A 19,498-nucleotide genomic window follows, 5' to 3' on the forward strand; every position below is an offset into this window, starting at 1 on the left:
GCAGTTATCACACAGATCATCATTCATGCAGTGTCTGGAACTATTGTTTTATTACACAGATTAACATTTATGCAGTGGCTGGAATAGAATTTATTACACAGATTAACATGTAATGTCTGGAATAGTTGGTTTACTACACAGATTAACATTTATGCAGTGGCTGGAACAGTTGGTTATTACACAGATAACATTTATGTAATGATGGAGGAGTTGGTTTATTACATAGATTAATCATTCTTGAATGTACAAGCTACAAAGGAGCAATTGGGTCTTTATACAGGTTTTTTTTTTTTCATCAAATGGAATTTTTACCCTTAAATCCAAATGGATTAAGCAGTTAACATAAGAAAAATAAGTACTATTAGTGATCTGTATGTATCTACTGAGAAACCACAAATACACCAAGGAACATGGAGAGAAAGACTGGAAGAAAGGAGGTTGAGTCGGGGTATAAAGAATTTGGGAACAAAGCCAATTACACTTTATAGACCAATAGCACCAATCTATTTTTCTTGACCAATTAGACCTTAAAATACAGGAGGTGGGTTGGATTTAATCTGGTTGGTTTTAGTGTGCATCTAATTCTAGGTGTTATGGATTAAAACGAATACAGAAACTTTCACATTCTTCACCCAGCTTTTCATAACTTTTTAAAATTTAAGTGGCTTCCACTTAAAAGCAGTCTCACCATCTCCTGCCTGCTGACGGAGCTTTACCCCTTCTAAGCAGTGTGGTGCGCCACCACCCCTCACACCGTGGCTATTCAGATTAAGTCAGTGAGGAAAACTTTTAATCTCACATCTTGGTTACTGTGCTAGGAGACAGTGTTGGTACAGAGCACAGCTTGCGGCAGTAGTGTGTCAGGTGAAGAACCTGCACCAGGAATGATGAAGTCCGGTGGGAATCAGAAGGCCGTTCTCGTTCAGAGTTCCCCTAGCCTTGACTTGTAGAGGATATCTAATAATCTCTTTAGTCACATGGCGTACTTCTGAGTCCATTCCCGAGCTGTTCTGTTGTACTTTTCCCTGTCTGTCTTGTAGATCTGAGCAATCTCAGGCACGAGGGGATCATCTGGGTTGGGGTCACACAGCAGGGAGCTGATGGACAGAAGCACTTTTGAGATCGTCAGTGCTGGAGACCACTGTGAGCGGAGAATATCAAGACAGATGCTGCCGTTACTGTTCACGTTCGGATGATAAATTCTTGTCGTAAATTCGACCTTAGGTGGCTTGAAGGGGTACTCTGTTGGGAAATCAATCGTCAGGAAAAATGCTCCGCCCTGATAGGGACTGTCATTCGGCCCCAGGATGGTAGCTTGCCAGTGGAACATGTCTTCCCCGACAGGACCTGCGGAACACTGTGCTGGGGGATCCTGCGCCAGGTCGTTCAGTTCCTTGTGGATTCTCTTCAGAGCCATGGTGGGCGGAAGGCTGTCTTGGTGGGCCCCTGGTGGGACGAGGCAGGGCCCGCGGTTGCCTTGTCGGCTGTGGATCAGCTGCCGAAGAGGAGGTGGGCAGTTGTGGCCTGGCCCTGGCAGGATGTGCAGAGGGCCGAGGCCCGCTCAGCTTCCGGTCCAGCCACACTGGACGCAGTGTCTGCTTCACATCGGTTGGCACATCACCCTGCAGCCGCCCCCTGTGTGCTGCCGCAGAAGCGGTCTCTTCTTCCGAGACCGAAGAGAAGAGACCGCAGCTTCGCCTCCGCGGATCCCTCCGCCAGAGCCCTTGCCTGGGCTCGTGCCGACAGCCTGGCCGCAGCCTGGTGCCACAGACCGACGCGGACGGGACAGCCTGGGAGGGTGACAGTTGGTCGGGGATGATGTGATTGGTAGCGTAGTAGGGTTTTTCTTTTGTAACATCACCATCATCATAAAGTCATAATGTAATGTGCTGTGATGTCGTGATGCAGCTGTCACCAGGTTACCAAATTACCTTTGGTTTTCTTTGAACAAATCGTGGACGAATGCAGTTCTCTGAGAAGAGACTTGATGTATCACCTATTCCACAAATGTTTCAGATCTCAGACGGAGGACTTTTTTCATTTTTTTTTCTGGTTTTTCGAGACAGGGTTTCTCTGCAGTTTTTTTAGAGCCTGTCCTGGAACTAGCTCTTGTAGACCAGGCTGGCCTCGAACTCACAGAGATCCTCCTGCCTCTGCCTCCCAAGTGCTGGGATTAAAGGACTTTTTTTCATTTTTTAACAAAAGAATTTTATTTTATTTTTTTAAGAATTTTTAAGAGAATTCCAAGTGCAGATAAGTGTTCACACCTCTTCTCTTTACAGAGGGTACCAAGATAATCTTTCACTAAGTAATTCACATTATTTTAAACATTTTGGAAAGTTTGCAGTAATAAAAGGCATTTACATTTACATTTTCAGTGTCAACTCTATGCCTTCTCGCTTTCTTTAGGAAACAAACAGGCGAGTAAAAAACCAAATCAGAATAAACAGCAAAAACTAAAAAGCACAAGAAACACAGATATAAAAACAAAACCCATAATAACACAAAATTGGAAGCCATAATACAGAAGAAAAAGACCAGGTAGATAAAAAAAAAATGCTCAAAGCAGCATGAGACAAAAAAAAAAATCATAAAACACCATTTAGTTAGTTATTATTGGCCACCTAGTGCTGAGCATGGATGCTCCCCTAAGTGTGGGTCATCTAACTAGTGAGAGCCCGTGGTAGGAAACTTAATTTTCCCTTTGCAGGTGCTGTCAGTAGGAGATAACTTCTAGGCTAGGGGTTGGAGATCGTGCTCACCCTACCTCTTGGCACGGGGACCCTATCTGACCTGGACAGTGCAGACTTCGCTGCTTGCTGACATTGCACGAGCCCTGTGGGTCTTTCTGCCTCCTTTTCCATGTAGCGCTGAAGACATCCCATTCAGGACCGAGTGTCCAGGGTCTTCCGCTCTTTGTACATTGTCCAGATTAGTTCCGTCTACTGCAGGAAGCCTCTCAGATACTGACTGACTGGACACTGTGTGCACAGCAGAATGCTGTGAGGGCTCATTCTGTTGCTATGTTACTTTAGCAGAACAAGTGTTTGGTTTTCCTGTGGGCCCATGGCCTATCTACTGTTAGAGCAGTGTCAGGCTTGGGTTCCATCTCATGGAGTTGGTCTGAAATCCAATCCAACAGTGGCTGGTTGTGTCCACAACGTTTGTACTATTACTGCACTAGCATTGTATGCAGGCAGGGCACTATTCCCATGGGAATGGAACCCATCTCTGGCACTGGATGTTTGATTTGGTGATGAGAGATGTTTAGCTAGGGCACTCCATTTAGATTTCCACACACACACACACACACACACACACACACACACACACACACATGTGTGTGTGTGTATAAATTTAAGTAGTTTCTATAGGAATAGGTTTCTGTAGGACCCTTCAAATGACCCTTAATGTTATGTGTCCTTCCTTGACATTCCATCCATTTGTTTCAGCCCCCCCCCCCCAGCTGTCTCTCTGTAACTATATGTTCTGGTTCTATTTGGAGTAGAGTCTTGTGCAAGGAACTAGCTATAGTTTTAGTTGCTTTCTTCTATATACAGCCATCCAGTTTGACCAGCACCATTTGTTGAAGATGCTATCTTTTTTCAGTGTGTATTTTTTGCTTCTTTGTCAAGAATTGGGTGTCCATAGGTGTGTGGATTTGTGTCTGGGTCTTCAGTTTGATTCCATTGATCACTGTGCTTGTTTTTAACGCAGTACCATGCTGTGTTTATTGCTCTCAGTTTGTAGTACAGCTAGAAATCTGGGATGGTGACACCTCAGTAGTAGTTCTGTCATTCAGGACTGACCATGTTCACCACATGAATCCTGCCGATCAATGAATGGGGGAAATCTCTCAATTGTCTTATATCTTCTTTGATTTGTTTATTTAGTGTCTCAAAATTTTTATTATGCAAGGGTTTCGCTTGAGTGGTTAGAGTTATTGCAAGTTTGTGTATGTATTTATTTTCTGAGGCTGTTGTAAGGGTACTGTTTCCCTGATTTCTTTCTCAGTCTGTTATTTGTGTATGGGAAGGCTTCTGATTTTTGTATGTTCATTTTGTATCCTGTTTCTGCTGAAAGTGTTTACCAGCTGTAGAAGTTTCCTGGTAGTTTTTAGGGTCATTTGCTTATAAAATCATATCATCTGCAAATAAAGATACTTTGACTTTTTCATATTTCTGTCTCCTTGATCTCCTTCCATTGTCTAATTGCTCTAGCTCACACTTCCAAGTACTGTCTTGAAGAAGTATGGAGAAAGTGGACAGCCTTATCTTGTTGCAGATTTTAGTAGAAATACTTTGAGTTTCTCTCCATTTAAATTGACGAAGACTGTGGGCTTACTGTGAACTGCCTCTATCGTGTTGATGTATTTCCCTACTCTCTCCAATATTTTTACCATGAAGGAATGTTGGGTTTTTGTCAAAGGCCTTTCCATCTAATGAGATGATCATGTGGTTTTTGCTTTTTAGTCTGTTTTATGGTAGATTTCACCTATCAATTTACATGTGTTGAATCATCCCTGAATCTCTGGGATGAGGCCTACTTGATAATTGTGAATAATCTTTTTGATATGTTCTTGGATTTAGTTTGCAAGTACTTTATTGAGAATTTTTGCATTATGTTCATAAGGGTAATTGAACATAGATTATCTCTTTCATTGGTCTTTTTTAAAAAATATTTATTTTATTTATTAATTATGTATACAGTATTCTATCTGTGTGTAAGTCTGCAGGCCAGAAGAGGGCACCAAACCTCATTTCAGATGGTTGTGAGCCACCATGTGGTTTCTGGGAATTGAACTCAGGACCTTTGGAAGAGCAGGCAATGCTCTTAACCACTGAGCCATCTCTCCAGCCCCCTTTCATTGGTCTTTATGTGGTTTAGGTATCTGAGTAACTTGCCTCATAAAAAGAATTGGGCAGTATTCCTTCTGTTTCTCTTGTGTGTAATAATTTAAAGAATATATTGGGGTTTACTCTTTGAAAGTCTGGTAAATTCTGCCCTAAAACCATCTGGCCCTGGGCGTTTTTGGTTGATAGACATTTAATGACTGATTCTATTTCACCAGGGGTTATAGATCTGTTTAAATTGCTTATCTGATCTTGATTTAACTTTAGTAGATGGCCTGTTTTACAATTTGGTGGAGTTCAGGTTTTTAAATTAAGTACTTAAAATTCTCTGGATTTCCACAGTGTCTGTTACTATGTCCCTCTTGGTCTTTAATTTTGTTAATTTGGATCTCCTTCACATTTTAGTTAATTTGGCAAAGGGTTTATCTTACTGAGTATTTTCACAAACCAATTCTTTCTTTCATTGAAACTTTGTATTTGTTTGTTTTTAATTGGATGATTTCAACTCTGAGTTTGATTATTCCTTGCTGTCTATTCTTTTTTGTGTGTTTCTCTTCTTTCTGTTGTACAGCTTTCTAAGTTGCTACTGATTTGCTTAGATGAGATCTTTCCAGTGGTTTTTAGGAAGGCACTTAGTGTTATGAGACTTGCCTCTTAGGACCGACCACCTTGATTACTTCCCATGGTTTTGTGTATGTTGTGTTTTCATTTTTATTCATGCCGCCCACTCCCCAGGTAGAGTTTCTCTGTGTAACAGCCCTAGCTGTTCTGAACTAGCTTTGTAGACCAGGCTGTCCTCGAACCCATAGTTTGCCTGCCTCTGCCTCCCGAGTGCTGGGATTAAACCTGCTCCACCTCCCAACTTCAATCAGTTCTTAAAAGTTTTTAATTTCCTTCTTGATTTCTGTCTTGGTCCATTTTTCAGTAGGGAGTTGTTCAGTTTCCATGACTTTATACACTTTCTGTTGTTGATATCCAGCTTTAGTCTGTGGTGATCTGGTATTACTGAGAGTTGGATATTGAAGTTACTCGCTATCATTGTGTGATTTTAACTGTAATAGTGCGAAGCACGATTAATAAAATCTCAGAGACAAAAATTGGAGTTTAGCCTGAAGGTCAGAAAAGTAAAACAGCCAGCCACTGGCTCTTACCTCTACCTCATTCCAAAATAGCGATCCTGCCCCTAGGAATCTCAGATGAGACTGTGTCTGAGAGCTGTCTTCTCCTGTTTTATAGTCTTCTCTAGGGCTGGGATTAAGGGCATGCACCACCACTCCTAGTTTGTATGGCAAATTAGTGTGTCTACTCAGATTAAAGGTGTGTGTCATTGTGGCTACTGGGATTAAAGATGTGTGCCTCCATTGCCTAGTCTGTAAGGCTGGCCAGTGTGGCTCTTTTACTTTTCTGATCTTCAGGCAAGTTTTATTAATACGAACAAAATGCCACTACAGTAGTGTTTCTTTTGTTTCTTTTATGCCCTTGTGTTTGGTGCATGCATGTTTAGAATTGCAGTATCCCCTTGGTGGATTTTTCCTTGAGAATGTTGTGTCCTTCCTTTTCTATCTCTTCTGATTAGTTTTGTTTTGAAGGCTTACTGTGTCAGATATTAAAATGGCTATACCTGCTTACCTATTGGTTCTATTTGCTTAAAGTATGTTTTTCTATCTTTTCCCCTAAGCAATATCTATCCTTGATATTAATGTGTGATTCTTGAATGCTTTCTAATTAATTTTATTAGTCTATGTCTTTTTATTGGGGAAAATTGAAAGTTATTAATATTGAGGGTTTTCAGTGAGCAGTGTTTATTTTGTTGCTATAGTGTGGCATTTTCATCCTCCATTTGGTGTTCTGGTTTGGGATTATGTATTCTTTGTGTTTTCTTGGGTGTGAGTAACCTCTTCAGGTTGAAGCTTTTCTTGTGACACCTTCCATAGAGCTGAAATGGTAAGATAGATAGGTACTGTTTAAATTTGGTTTTATTATGAAAATTTTCTTTCTCCATATATTGTGATTGATAGTTTTGCTAGATATAGTCATGGGCTGCCATCTGTGATCTCTTAGAATTTTTAGAACGTCCATCCCTCAGGCCCTTCTGGCTTTTAGAATTTCCATGGAGATCCAGGTGTTTTTCCACTTGAGTTTTCTTTATGCTTCTGTTTGCACTTTCAGGTGTTGACCTGTTTTATTCGTTCCCTTCTATTGTTTGTGTCTTCATGGACTTCACTAAGGGATTCACTCATATCCTCTTTGGGGTTCATAATTGCTATTTTGAAGTCCTTGTTTTGTACTTCAGCTGTATTGCCTTTCTCATGTCCTGCTGGAGTAGGGTTACTGGGTTCTGCTGGAGGCATATTGTCTTGGCCGTTTGTGTTTGTGTCTAGGCATCTGGGGTTAGGGTGGTTGAGTTGCCTGTAGATGTTGATGTCTGGTCTTGTCTTTGTTGAATGAGTGTTGTTCCATTCCTTGGTTTCTGCTGCCTTCTCTGGGTCTTAGGAGAGTGTGGGAGCTGTGGGTTCCCTGGTATTGAGGGAGCGCTTCTTAGGTCAGTGGGTGGCAGAGAGGAAGAGAGGTGGGCTAGGAGCAAAGGCTGAGAGCCGCTTCAGGAAAGATCCAAGGGATCCTGTGCACACAGAAAGGTGGGGTGCTAAGGCAGTTGGGGTGTAGTTGTAAGCGGATATCCTGCAGGCTGGTTGTGGTCCCACACAAAGGGAGAGCTGTGTCTGCTGCAGTGTTTGGTGGGGTCCCAGGAAATGGAGGTTCATGTCCATTTTATACTTCTGATACTGGTTTGTGGGAGTCACATTAGCTCCGTGCTGGTTGACATTTTGTATGTTGAGTCTTGAGAGTTGTAGCTGTGTTAATGTGTAGTTGGTGTGGTTTAAATTATATTTCTGTATTGTTTGAAGACATCGACTCTTCTTCAGGTGCATATTGCCCACTTCATTATCTTCCCTTCTGCTTCATTTATAACAATATTTGAGAAATTTTAAAGTTATTTAAATTATTGTTGCTATGGGAATATGTATTTTTCTCCAAATAAGGACAAAAATTGTTTTTATAATTTATAATATGGTTTCATACATTGTGGCATATCTAGAATGTACAGGGTTTTCAAAACTCTGAGATTATAACATTCTTTTGGCTTAATGTGCTTTCAGTGGGCTAAATACTATAAGGGCTGTAGCATGTGTTATAAATCTGTCTGACTCCCAGAAAGTATAGGAGGCGACTCATGTTTCTTTTTCAGCCTCACTTTTCATATTTCTTAAAATAGTACTGAGAATATTTGTATACTCCACACAGATATTGTTCTTGAGAATTTACTGAAGTGACATTAAATAAACAAATAAACATTTTAGGATTCTTCCTATCTGAACCATTTATATTTTTTATTTTTATAGCACATTTCCTAGACTTCATTTATAACCTATGAGTATGCAATTGAAATTAGGGACTTACCATTGTAATGAGTTATGGAATAGATGGTTTATATTCCCTTAATCACCTTTCTCTAGAGAGGAGCCTAAGACAGGGCTGCAAACTCAGAAGTCAACAGGAATCTTTTTTTTTTTTGGTTTTTTCGAGACAGGGTTTCCCTGTAGTTTCTAGAGCCTGTCCTGGAACTAGCTCTTGTAGACCAGGCTGGCCTCGAACTCAGAGATCCGCCTGCCTCTGCCTCCCGAGTGCTGGGATTAAAGGCGTGCGCCACCACCGCCCGGCATCAACAGGAATCTTAAGAGAAAAACTCCAGCTTTACAGCAAGCTAGTGATGGTCAAAGCTATCAGTCAACCTGGACTGCGGGCCAAGGGAGTCCTGAGAGTGGTGCCTGCTGTGATCCTCTTGCTACTGACGGGGAATCGGGCCTGGTTTGACCGTATCTTTACAATGTATATTTGTGTGTGTGTGTGTGTATGTATATATAGGATAGATGAGTTATACATGTGTGAAACAGGAAAAAAAGAAGGGATTTGGTTGATCATTACTTTTTAGGTCTGGTCACACAGTATACTTGGTAGGATTTAAGGATTAGTAAATCCATATATTCTGTTGAATCTTTTACAAATATATGTCCTTTCTCTCTTGGGGCCACCTCCTCCCACCCCCATTTACTAATCAGAATTTAAAACATTTTAAAACTACATCTATCTGTTGATCGATCGATTGATCAGAGTGGGCATACGTGTGGAGATCAGAAGAAAACTTGTGGGAATTGGCTCTCTACTTCTACTATGTGAGTCCCAGGGGTTGGACTCGGGTCAACAGCAAGTCAGGAGAGTGCGGGGAGTCTGTTCTCCTGCTGTGTGTGTACTCACGTGTGGAGTGAGGAGCCTCCCATTGAACTCAGTGGAAATGAATATGAATTATAACGGGGCTTATAGTACTAGAATGCTTGTAGTACAACTTTCCAGTTCAGTTTTTGAAACTGTTGTATATAGTAAAAACATACAGCAATGCTGATTTCAACCAAACAAAAATTGTTAAAACTGTATCTGAAAGCCAGCTTGGTTCTGCATGCTTTTAATCTACTCGGGAGGCAGAGGCAGGAGGAGCTCTAAATTCGAGGCTAGCCTGGTCTACAAAGTGAGTTCCAGGACAGTCAAGACTACACAGAGAAACCCTTTCTCAGAAAACTAACCAACTAACCAAATATGTTTTAAAACCCATGTTTTAAAGACGAATTATTTAGTGAAGCTTTAAATGCAATTCCTACTTCATCTAGTTTCATGTGAGATGACACTTAAACAATTTTAATTCTGTTTAGCTTGATAGAGACTGATAGCAAGTCTTTAAGATCTGTGAATGGGTCAAGAAGAAACAGTGGCTCTTCTCTTGTGTCGAGTTCCTCTGCCTCCAGCAACCTCAGTCACCTGGAAGAAGACTCTTGGATTCTCTGGGGAAGAGTAGTGAATGAATGGGATGATGCACGCAAGAAGAAAGAGAAGCAAGTGAAGGTATTTGCATTCTTCACTGCAGTTCTCTTCTTTACCCTGGAGAGTGTCAGGTGTGGATTAGTAGGAAATTAGGAAAAACAGAAGGATTCTAGGAATTTCTGAGCTATGTTGTGAACAGGTTTGCTTTATATGTATTTATCATCTGTGCTTGTGGGCTGTTGTAGGGATCCTGAAAATGCAGACATTCACAATTAAATATTATTTTTAGAAATCAGTTAAACTCCCATGTTGTTAATTCAGAAATGAAGTCATGACATTCTGTATCAGTATTTGCCATTTTCCCCCAGCAGCCCTTTGATATGTAGCTCTGTGGACTGACAGATCCTTAAGACCCCACATTCCCAGTCAGACGACGGTTTATCCATGGCTCTGTAGCGCCTCCTGATCAGAACGTACCTAAGGGTCACATCTTAGACTTCATATTTACTAGTAAACAAGCTTTGTAAATTATAAACGTGATACATTTTTCCATTCCAACACTCCGCCCCAGAACGGTTGGATAGCAAGGTGTGAGACATTTACGTTTTGCTTTCCTTTCATCTGCAGGAGCTTGTTCGTAAAGGGATACCCCACCACTTTAGAGCAATAGTTTGGCAGCTTCTATGTAACGCACAGAGTATGCCAATTAAGGACCAGTATTCAGAACTCCTGAAAATGACTTCACCTTGTGAAAAACTGATCCGAAGAGACATTGCTAGAACTTACCCAGAACACAACTTTTTTAAGGAAAAAGACAGCCTCGGACAGGAGGTTTTATTTAACGTGATGAAGGTGAGTGCTGGTTACTCGTGTTTTGGAGGAGGCTGACAGTGCACGTTTCCATAATGGAGCATGAACTCCCGTGATAACAATCAGGGTCTTGGTCGGTATACTTAGTTTTAGTATACTTTCTGCTTTAATTCTGATGCTTCATCATCAGTAGTTTGGAGAACTAATTGAAAAATTCATCACATTATTTGGCATTAGTTGACAAAAACTAACCTCCTCTCACTGGCCTTTGCAGTGTGAGAGTAGAGACTTCATATACATCAACCTCATGGTCTGCGATAGTGGCTTTACTTGTTAAGCGTGCTCAGCCCTTTAAAAATTTACTGTTGCCTTTTTAATATTGCATTTTCATAGTCCCCCCCCCCATTTTCCTCTGTGCAATACCAGTTTCTTAAGTTATTTGAATTTTGTTGTTTGCTGTCACTGTACTGTGTTTATCTCTGTCCGATAGCTGTCACTTTTCTGAGTACGATTGCTTTATTTCCTTTGCTCTTAGGAGCTGCCACTTTCTAATTGAGAAATTGTCCAGAGAAATTTTATGTAACAAACCGTTTGCTTTTTAAATATTTATAGAATAACATCTGTAACAAGTAAGCAAGAGCTTTTCTATACAAATAAATGGACTTTTAATTTAACTGTCTCACCAATTTTAGGTTTTGGAGAAGGAAGATAGAATATGCACGTTGAAGTGTTTTGAACACCATGTTTTACTTTCTAGGCCTACTCCTTGGTGGATCGTGAGGTTGGCTACTGTCAAGGCAGTGCTTTCATAGTGGGATTGTTGCTTATGCAGGTGAGTTCACGCCTGCAAGCAGCAACTGTGTCTACATTTCTTAAAGTCAACTGGAGAATTAAAAAACCGTCTCCGGTTTTCCTGAGTTAAGCAGATTTGTGTCATCGCCCTAAACATAGAGTGTACATAGTGATTTACTTTTGCACTTTCAAAGTAAAATGACGGACAGTAATACTCTTGCTACCAAATGAGATTTCAGCTCCTGCACTCCTCCTCCTCTCTCTGTTCTTTTTCCTTCCTCCTACTTCCTTCTTCTTTGGAAACTGAACCCAGGCTTTGTATGCTATATCACTGAGCTGCAGGCCCAGCCCTCGAACTTGAAAAAAATAATTATGTTGGGCAGTGGTGGTGCACACCTTTAATCCCAGCACTTGGGAGGCAGAGGCAGGCAGATCTCTGTGAGTTCAAGGACAGCCTGGTCTACAAAGAGCTACTTCCAGGAGGTCACCAAAGCCACACAGAGAAACCCTGTCTCGAATAAAAGAAAAATAATTACAAGTACTTTTTACATACACTGTGTGTGTGGCCATGTGTATGCAGATCAGACACAACTTGCAGGGGCTGGTTCTTATTCACCATATGGACCAGGAATGAAGCTCAGGCCATTGGTTTCGGCAGGTGCCTTTACCTGCTGCCATCTTGCCAGCTCCCCCAGCTTCTGCCTCTTCTTATGTTTTTCAGTATTTTATTTGTATTTTTAATTATGTGTATGTGGGGTGGGGGGAGTTGTGCACATGCCTGTAGTGCCTGTGGAGGCTGGAAGTGGGCACTGAATTTCCTGGAGGTGGAGTTACAGGCACTTCTGAGCTGCCCGACATGGTGCTGTGGCTCGAACTAGGATGAGATCTAATGGCTAAACAGTCTTTCCAACCCCACTTACTTTTTCTCTCCCTCTCCTTCTCCCCCTCCCCGTCCCCGTCCCCCTCCCCCTCTCCCTCTCCCTCTCTCTTCCCTTCCTCTCTCTTCCCTTTGGGTTTTTGAGACAGGGCTTCTCTGTGGCTTTGGAGCCTGTCCTGGAACTAGCTCTGTAGACCAGGCTGTCCTTGAACTCACAGAGATCCACCTGCCTCTGTCTCCTAAGTGCTGGGATTAAAGACGCCTGCCACCACCACCTGGCTCATTTCTTAATATATACAATTGTACCAAGATATTCTACAAGAACTTGTTACATTTTTTAAAATTTTACTTGTCAACATTTCATTGGGAGTAATCTTTTTCCAACCAAAAATAAGAATAAAAGTTTCTTACAAAATCTTATTTAGTTATGAACATGTTTGGAAATATACTTAGGAGTGTTATATATCATTTAGCTATAGGCTTGTTGTCACTGTTACCTTGATATGGAAATAACCAGGCTAGCTTAAAAATAGACAAATATATTTTATTTATTATAAAGGGGGAAACTCACGCCACAGGCACGGAAGATCCAGGCCCTGCTTGACCACGGGGGAAACTACACAGAGCACACCTGGGTGGCTCACAGGTTTTTATCTCCTGGTCCCAGAAAGCCACGCCTAAACTAGGTTCCACCTCTATAGATTATTGGTTAACAAGGCTTTTCCCATCAGCTTGTTATTTATATCTTGATATACTAAACTTATGATACTCAGCTGCCTTTACTGTCCCAAGGGTACAACATTGGCATTGACTGATTTGGGAGTGGTTTGGGTAGAATGGTCCTAGAATTTAGGGGTACAGCAATTAAAATTGGAAAGGGAAATGGCGTATACATTCATCTCCTTAGCCTTGATGAAAATTTCCTTGTTTAACTTTTTATGTAGTCTCAGAACTTAGTCCTGAAAGTGGCTTGATTTGAAGTGTGTGGGCCGCGGTTTGTATCTCAGTTCTGCACTCAGCCTGTGAGCTTAGACTCCCGTTTCAGATGGCCTTGTCTTCGTCTGGATGCTTTGCGAGAGTTCTGTAGGTGGAGTCTGCGTGGTGTTTGGCACGCATAAGGCGCGCAGTAAAACTTCAGTGGCTTTTGTCCATCTTGAGTAGATGAAAGCAGAGTAGGAACCAAAATCTCCTGGTATTTACTTCCTTACTATCTGACTTTAAAAGTTCCGTGTCAGGACTCCCTCCTTCATCCCTGTTCTCTTTTTTTTTTTTTTTAAATTTTTTTTCCAAAATATTTATTTATTTATTATGTATACAACATTCTGTCTGTGTGTATGGCTGCAGGCCAGAAGAGGGCACCAGACCCCATTATAGATGGTTGTGAGCCACCATGTGGTTGCTGGGAATTAAATTCAGGACCTTTGGAAGAGCAGGCAATGCTCTTAACCTCTGAGCCATCTCTCCAGCCCCCATCCCTGTTCTCTTTAGTTTGTTGGGCCTCATACGCACTGAGCACCTGCTCTTCTCTTACTCCATCCCTGGTCTTCTTCTCCTCCCCCCTCCTCCCCCCCCGGTTCAGGGCACTGTGTGAATATGCTGGCTACTACTTACTTACTGTGTGTTGGTCTCCATCCCTCCGTTCAGGGCACCGTGTGAATACGCTGGCTACTACTCACTGTGTGTTGTAAGAACCCCAGTGGTGATTATTGGATGTTTTTCCATGTTAACTAAATCTGGGCTATAATTTATATGGCATAAAAGTAGCTATGTTAATAGTGATGTATTTAGAGCTTCCACAAAGTCCTGATTGTCCTGATTTATAAGTGGTTGTCAGTAGTAGATCTTTTTACTATTAAAGTCAAATACAATTATTATCAATCTAGTGATTTTTTTTTTACCACAAATCTGTTCCTTTTTTTTATATTAACTTCGAAATAACAGTATTCATCTCTGCTGAGTGTCTAGACTCTAGATTCTAGAGAAGAATGTTTTCCTCCCTGAAGAATGAGCGTTGCTGCAGCTTGTAGTGCTGCATTACTGGAGTTTCCTGTGAAGTGGCTATACCACCAAAGTCTTATTTGCTCCTGTTGGTCCCTGATTGTATAACATCAGGAGGTTACGTAAGTGGCCTTGAGTCTTCTGAGTTTCTTGTTTCAGGAGACTCCTGCTCCTCCACAAGAGAATATTTCAGTCTTGGAGAAATGGCCACACAAGAAGTAGAAAACCGATTTTAGCCTTTGGAGTGGCTGTGGAGGCTGAGATAGTAACTGCCTGCCATGCTCCCTGGAGGAAAGGAAGTCAAAAGCTAGAGAGTTTATCTCAGTGCAGATGACTAAGGAGTCAGTAGCGCAGAGACCCAGAAGTCTGTGGAGGCCCTTCTGAAAGATGAGAATCCTGGAGAGTGCCTTTGAGGATCAGAGTGGGAGTTCAGAAATCCAGTCAGAAGAGGGACTACGAGAACTGTGTAGTCTGGAGATCTGGGATTTCGTGCCTCTTACAGTGATTGATGAGTCAGTGGGGCTTTAGGACTTGAATTACTAGGGATGGTTTCCATAGCAGAACTGTGACTGTCTTTGGACAGAGGAAGGACATGCAGGTTTGCCTTCTGCCCGTGGCTTTTTGAGCTTGGGGAAAATGTATTTTGTCATTCACAGCTGTCTTCAGTAAGAGGTACTGAGAGATCTTTGGGGGACATCCTCTTTTGAAATTCATTCGCAGACTATAAATGAAGATTAGAAAACTGTATTATTTTGAGAAAGTTATCTAGCCTTATGGGTGCTTTGCCTGAGTTTTGAATGTCTTTTGAGTTATTTTCTTATTGGATATTTCCTAGTGATTTATACTTTTAAAACCCAATTACAGATAATTTTAAAGCATAGAAGTTCTTTTGGTAATTACATCATGTGTCTTTTCTGTGCAGAATCCCCAAAGCTTTCCAGTTGTCTTAAGGTAAAAGTAAAAAATTACAATGTGGCTTCCAGAGCCTGTGTGTTTGGTTTCATTTTTTTCCTTCTTTAAACTCCTTTACTCATGAACTTTTAAAAGCAATATAAGTTTAATCTCATTAATTTATATTCTCTGCTTGACATCTGCTACTACACAAGTACTTCGTGTGTAGGTTTTACTTCATACAAGAGGGTAACTTGACTTTAGTTGTCTCCTGCTTGCTAACCAAGCATGCCAGCATCTTAAGGGCTGTGTTAGTTACTTTTCTGTTGCTGTCAGGAGACACCGTGACCAAGGTAATTTATAGAAGAAGGCATTTAAATGGGGCTTGCAGTTTCAGAGAGTGAGTCCGTGACCATCATGGTGGGGAGTGTGGGAACAGGCAGGCAGACAGCCATGGCTCTGAGGAGGGAGGAGGGGGGGTGGAAAGTGGGGAGAGAGAGAAAGTGGTGTGGGCTGTTGAATCCTAAAAGCTCACCATCAGTGACACACCTGCCAACAAAGCCACACCTCTTCCCAGCAAGGCCACATCTCCTGGTTCTTTATAGATCTAGTAACTGGGACCAAGCATTCAAATATATGAGCCTGTGGGACCATTCTCATTCAGACCACCACAGGGATCTTGTTCCATCTAGGGCCTTTGTACTCTCTGTCTTCCAGGACTGTTTTTCTCAGATGGTCTTGAATTTTCTTTCCTCATTTGCTTAAAATTTGCTTTATTAAGGTCCACTCCCGACTTACATAGAGAGCAGTTTGTCTCCCCAGCGCACTCTCTTATTCCAGTTTATTTCCGTAGTATTCGTCACCACTGATTCTGTGCACAGCCTGTTTATCTTAGAAAGCCCCTCTAGAGTGAAGCTTATGTGTTTTTCCTTGCTGTTGTTCTTATATTTAGAAAGAGAACAGTGTGTAGCCATAAGTGAATACTTGTTGGTTAGATGACATAGGTCCTATTCAGGTTAGCATGGCCGTAGACATGTGTGTGTGTATGTATGCACATATACACATACATGTATATATTCACATACACACATTTGATTAAGTTAATGAATTAGACAAGTTGAGGCAATTAGTCTCAGAGTTTGCAAGAGTCATTGTCTGATTCTCAGAATGGAAGCCTGGAACCTCCTGATTCTTACCCATTGCTCTTTATACCTCACTCTGACCACTGAAAGCACTGTGGGCTTAATTCAGCGTCCAGAGTCCTCATAAAGAAGCCTAGTGTGGTGATGCGTGCACTCACAGTGCTAGGAAGGTTTGCTCCATGAGCCAGGACCGGAGAGAGCTTGTCTCAAGACAACAGGATGTATGGAGCCCAAGGAATGGCACTGAGGGATGACCTCTGGTCTCTGTGAACACTTGTACACGCAAACACATACACATTAAAGAAATGAAAAGAAACTTTGTTATTGAGTGGTACTTTGTTTATAATTTGATTTGGCTTACTTGTGTATTGTGAAATGTTGAACTGTCTTACTATTTTTCTTCTTAAAATAGATGCCAGAAGAAGAAGCTTTTTGTGTGTTTGTTAAATTAATGCAAGACTACAGACTTCGTGAACTCTTTAAACCAAGCATGGCAGAATTGGGCCTTTGTATGTACCAGTTTGAATGCATGATACAGGTAAACGTTCACTTCACCTTTTTACCCCCCTTTCTCAATGTGATCTTAGCAAATTCTGTGTCAGAATCATAGAAACAAGTGCTGGAGAGATGGGTCAGTGGTTAAAAGCACCTTTGCTGCTCTTGCAGAGAACCTGAATCGATTGCCAACACCCATGTGGTGGCTTCCAACCGTTTGTAATTCCTGTTCTAGGGGATCTGGTGCCACCTTCTGATCTGTGTGGGCACTAGGCACACACAGTACACATAGGTAAATGCAAGCAAAATTCTTAAACACATTTAAAAAAGCATAGCATCAGTTGAGAACGTAGTCAGTGATTTCATCCCATGGTGACTTGTTGGTCATGCTCTGGGACTCTTAGAAACGTTAAGCATTGGCCTCAAATGTGCCATGTGTAGGTGCTGTGCTTCTGCTCCTACTGTGTGCTGTTCTGTTGCGTGATCTGAGTTCTTGTGTGGGAAGCCAGCTCACTTACTGTTGAGACTCCGCACTGTCTTGTTCATTCCCTCCTTTCTCTTTGCATCTTGGCCCTCAATCTAATGATTTTTTTGCATGTTTCCATAATTTGATGTGACCAGCCTCAGGTTGAGATTGTCTAGAAACCAACGCACCAAGATGAAGAGAAAAGGAAGACTGGGATCAGTCAAGTGCAAATCGATTAGTGTTTTTTAAAGACAAGGCCTCATTGTGTAGCCTTGGCTGGCCTAGAACTTGCTATGTAGCCCACACTGGCCGTAAACTCCCAGAGATCTGCCTGCTTTTACCTTCTGAGTGTTGAGATTAAAAGTGTGTGCCTCCATACCCACCGAAAACATCTTTGGAAATTTTTACTTTTCTGGATTTAATTTTTATTTCTTTAATTCTAAATTTCATTTAAAATAAATAACCTTACTTTACTATCCTGTAAATAGGAAGGTAGGAGTACTCTACTTTATTTGCACTCTGGTTGGATGGAAAGAGTTCTAGGGTGTGGGTCATCATAGGAAGGTAGGAGTGGTCTCCTTTATCTGCGCTGCAGTTGGAGGGAAGAGTTCTAGGGTGTGGTCATCATTTCGGCACGGGAAGCAGTTCTCAGTCCCCTTCTTCTGGAATTACAAAATCCTGTGTTGTGTTGTATGAAGAATGGGATATGAAATTGTTTTTACATTTTAAGAAAACCAGAATACATCATGTGATAATTGTTTTTTCTGAAATAGTAATTTTGTTTGTTGATACAAACCTCAAACTCTTGATGTGCTAGGAGTTAAGACATTGTTGAAGACCTTGTATTTTTCCTACTCTGTATTTTTGCTACTAAGATGGATGGCTGGTAGTATATTGTACTTAAAAGTTTTAGCATGGCATTTATTTATAATATTTATAATATTTCTAAGAAATATTATAGTTAGCAAAAATATAGAAGATATTGGACAGCTGTACTCACCAACAAGATGAAAAGAAATGAACATTTTATTATTTGCTGCTCAACCAGTGGTTGGATGGATGATGCTTGGTTTAGCTTTAACTTGGCTATGATGTAGTTTTTCTTATTAGTGAATCAAATGTTAGATGTACCTGATGTTCCAGCTCTAGGTTGTTGCTTTGTCCTTTGCTGCTAATGACAAAGTTTCATTTCTGTATTTGCATTTTTCTGTTATTCTTGCTCTTCTTTGTGTTTGCTATAGGCTTACCTACAGATAATCTGGCTTGAAGTCCTCAGTTTGTTTTGTTGTAACTAATTCTTTCTCTTCCAGGAGCATCTTCCAGAGCTCTTTGTACATTTTCAGTCACAGAGTTTCCACACATCAATGTACGCGTCGTCCTGGTTTCTGACTATCTTTCTTACAACTTTCCCATTACCAATCGCAACAAGGATATTTGATATCTTTATGTCTGAGGTAAGCTATGAACAGATTAGGAATAAAGACAGAATAAAGGAGTCATTGGGTTAATTAGAGCAGGGCAGTACAAGGAGGAACAAGAGAGCTGCCTTTGTGTCTCCACGGCAATTCTTCCATGAGTTAATCTCACTCAGCCTTCATAACAACCTTCCTGGTTAGGTTGTGACCACGCCCCATTTGTTAGGAATAGATGGGAGCTGAGGCTTACAGGGAGTGTGCGCAGCCTGACTGTAGATGTTACATGACCTGGGACTGTGTCCAGGACTCAGATATATACTTAGGTTTCTGATCTTCTCTCCAAATTCATCCTCTTCATCACCTTAAAGATACAGGGAGAGTAAATGAGAAGTGGGTTCTCCCACGCGGTTGATGCTGTCACAGTGCTTCTGTTTCCGATGTAGTGAGACAGGATTCCTGTAGTTCAACTGCGTCTAACTAGTTTAGTGAAGGCTTTCCCGCGGCACTTCAGTTGTCAGTGGCGTGGTGGTGAGCCGTCTTTGTCCTCTGCTGTTGGAACGTGGTTCCTTCTTGGAGGGATCGGTTTATGTGACTTATCTAATTAGTTAGGACTGACGTTGGCAAACAACAGTTCATTACTTACTCAGCTCTGTGGTTTCCATATCAAAGCTGTCCTCCATTTGTTTTCTTGGAACACGGCCCTGCCTATTTGTGTGTGTGTCTGCTGTGGGCTGCATGGTCGGAAGAGCAGCTGTGAAGCCCAAGTGGACCATACTTGTTCTCGGGCCCTTGGCAGAGAGTGTTTGCCAGTTCTTAGTTTAGATCCTTAAATGCTTACCTTGGTATTACTTTGAATGATTAATTTTGTCGGTGGAAGCATAAACAAA

General features: G+C 41.4%; 2 protein-coding genes across 9 annotated transcripts in view; one reads left to right on the plus strand and one right to left on the minus strand.

Annotated features, from left to right (window-relative positions):
* Evi5 (ecotropic viral integration site 5) overlaps positions 1-19,498 on the plus strand; it is a 164,136-nt gene that overhangs the window by 65,993 nt on the left and 78,645 nt on the right. For all 8 annotated transcript variants that reach the window (XM_038339184.1, XM_038339171.1, XM_038339178.1 and 5 more), the window contains 5 exons: positions 9,617-9,806; positions 10,353-10,577; positions 11,293-11,367; positions 16,648-16,773; positions 18,507-18,650. In XM_038339184.1, coding sequence (XP_038195112.1) covers positions 9,617-9,806; positions 10,353-10,577; positions 11,293-11,367; positions 16,648-16,773; positions 18,507-18,650 — 760 coding nt within the window. The remainder of the gene's footprint in view (positions 1-9,616; positions 9,807-10,352; positions 10,578-11,292; positions 11,368-16,647; positions 16,774-18,506; positions 18,651-19,498) is intronic.
* Positions 974-1,417, minus strand: LOC119820685 (ubiquitin-conjugating enzyme E2 D2B). Its single transcript, XM_038339220.1, has one exon. It carries the CDS (start codon positions 1,415-1,417, stop codon positions 974-976), a length of 444 nt encoding a protein of 147 aa, XP_038195148.1.

This window comes from Arvicola amphibius, chromosome 1 (genome assembly GCF_903992535.2).
Source record: "Arvicola amphibius chromosome 1, mArvAmp1.2, whole genome shotgun sequence".
NCBI lineage: Eukaryota > Metazoa > Chordata > Mammalia > Rodentia > Cricetidae > Arvicola > Arvicola amphibius.

Excerpts from the sequence above, each read along its gene's own strand:
- LOC119820685 (XM_038339220.1), bottom strand. The coding sequence starts at position 1,417 with ATGGCTCTGAAGAGAATCCACAAGGAACTGAACGACCTGGCGCAGGAT.